This window comes from Priapulus caudatus, unplaced genomic scaffold (genome assembly GCF_000485595.1).
Source record: "Priapulus caudatus unplaced genomic scaffold, Priapulus_caudatus-5.0.1 Scaffold703, whole genome shotgun sequence".
NCBI lineage: Eukaryota > Metazoa > Priapulida > Priapulimorpha > Priapulimorphida > Priapulidae > Priapulus > Priapulus caudatus.
Genome location: NW_014577764.1, coordinates 151,466 through 153,794, shown reverse-complemented (window position 1 = coordinate 153,794; position 2,329 = coordinate 151,466). Strand labels below are relative to the sequence as shown.

General features: G+C 47.4%; 1 protein-coding gene across 1 annotated transcript in view; it reads left to right on the top strand.

The window, feature by feature from the left end:
• The first annotated feature begins 606 nt into the window (after window positions 1-606).
• LOC106812935 (cell division cycle 7-related protein kinase-like) overlaps window positions 607-2,329 on the top strand; it is an 83,489-nt gene continuing 81,766 nt past the window's right edge. Inside the window, exon 1 of the mRNA XM_014816945.1 lies at window positions 607-664. Coding sequence (XP_014672431.1) covers window positions 607-664 — 58 coding nt within the window. The remainder of the gene's footprint in view (window positions 665-2,329) is intronic.

The following is a 2,329-nucleotide window of genomic DNA, read 5'->3' as shown; positions in this document are numbered from 1 at the left end:
ACCCAAATCTTGAGATTAGGCCAGATATGGCGGCGCTTCCCCGCTCTGCTTGTTATACTGCTAGCTGACTAGCTCCTTGCCAAGAGGAGTGCATTATTTGCCGCAATGTCGCCAGACTAAAGTCCGCGTTATGGCGATGCTAGACCAGAAAATGCCTGAAGTTAAAGAGTATTAGCCTGTAAGCTTATATCCTGTTTATTGTAGTACTAGCGAGTGCAGTATCCCTTCATTACGCATTCTAGTATATACAGCCTTGTATATACTTTCTCATAATTCATACTCCATGTTCCGACAGCTATGGTCAGTCTCAGTCATAGTTAACGCATTTCATGTCTTACTCGACCTGCTTACAGCACATGTATGCATCACGTAACACTACACTCTGCTACCATTTTGCTGTCAGACTATAAAGGTATTTTACATAGATCACCAAGCAGCTCACTACCTACCCTCACCTTTTTTTATCTGTGATGTTAATGCTGTGATTGCAATTTACAGGTGGGCCAATCAGGTACTTTTTACATTGAATTGAGAATTTAAGTTAGTTTTATTGAATTTAACTCCTCAGAGCGCGGTTCAAGCGAGTGAAGATTGAAGAACTACTGGATGCTGTTCCGGCAAGATCGAGATGCTTTCCAACATCCCACGACGCAAGATCGGAAGGGTAGCGTGGACAACTGCAACCGTCGTACCATCGTCAAAAGCAGTTAGGGCATGTTTCAGTGTTGCTTACCTAGCTGCATGATCCAGGGGCCCGCGTTGTCAGAAACAAAGATTAGTCTTAACATTATAGTTTAACGATTAACTTTTTCTGGTTAGAGCTGGTCGTCAGAACGCTGCAAGGTTACCTTGAATGAAAAATACGTAGCAGATGTTTCCTCGTTAACAATACGAAAACCAAAGTCGCTGTGGCAACGGTCTAGTAACGAGAAAATGTTAGTGTTAAGACTAATAGTTTATCGACTAATTTTTGTGTTTCTGACACGCGGCCCCAGGGCCTTAACACCTTGGTTACCTCCCGCGTTGCAAACTGCGAGGTCATGCAATCGCTCGCGTGGTGGGTGTTCGTGTGTGTGTGTAGCCAGCAGCGAGCCAGCTGTTATACCACGCTCACCGATTCGAACATCGATTCAGCACCCACAGCTCGCCTTAGGGCGTCCCCCTCCAGCCGCCGCAGCTCCGCCCCTTACAGCCCCCGTCCACAGCACGCCAGCCCACCGCTGTTTATCCACCACATCGTATCATGTTACACGCTCCCGCCCACGAGGTATGCACGTCTTTTGAGTGCCTCTGTCTAGGTTAACTTATTCCGTTTGAGTGGGAAGGGCAAAGCCACACACAGTTTATATTCCGACAGGTGACAGATCTCTATTAGCTGTTAACCATATAATAGTATGCACATTGATCTGGCCATCACAGCCGCATCTTGCTCTTTAACCACTCCAGTTAGCTACAGCTTCTGCGAATCTATAAATCCGAACTTCACAATTGATGTTCTTTAAAATAAGTAGCCTTGTTCAATCTAAATATATTTTTTTGTAAATGGCAGCAATTTTTGTTTTACTAATAACAAATCGAAGGATAAACATCATACGCGCTATTTCCTGATACATATATAAGTATGCGAACCTAACGGCCCGAGCTGCCACGCGTTCGTGGATCGGTGCGGATTGACTCCGGGTTTCCTGATCATTGCGTAGCGTTCACTGTGGTATCTGCGCCCAGTCAGGTAAGCGCCGCGCACGGGAAGCAGCAAGTCTCGCCGTGAAGACACGTCGTGCCAACAGAGTCATGCCGCCGGCGCATGCGAGAACCTGGCTGGCAATGCATGACCAGACCGGGGGAGTCGCATCGTTAGCTTCCTACTCCGCCCCCTGTCGGTAATTGTCATGCTTTCATCGTGTTTATCAGCCTGCGCTCGCTGTGTTTGGCGTTACAGGACTGTTGTACAAGTGTGAGCCGTGCCTGGGGTCAGTCACATCCATCCTATCGTTAGCTATAACTCCCCCCTCCATCCCTGTATAGCTTACACTCTCCAATCCTCTGTTAAGCTTAACTCTGCTTGCCTCGTTAGCTGTACTTCTGCCTTGCCTCGTTAGCTGATCTGCACTTGCCTCGTTAGCTATACTCTCCCGTCGCCTGTTAGCTATATCTCTGGCCTCCTCGTTAGCCTACTATTCATCAGGTTCAGTTACGTAATTCAATAATATCTAGGAACTATCCAGAGAGACAGGGTACGCAAGCGACCACCGTGGAGCAGCTGTACCAGACCCTTCGTTGAAAACCTCTGATAAGACATCGACCTTTATACGGCTCGGCAGTACCCACG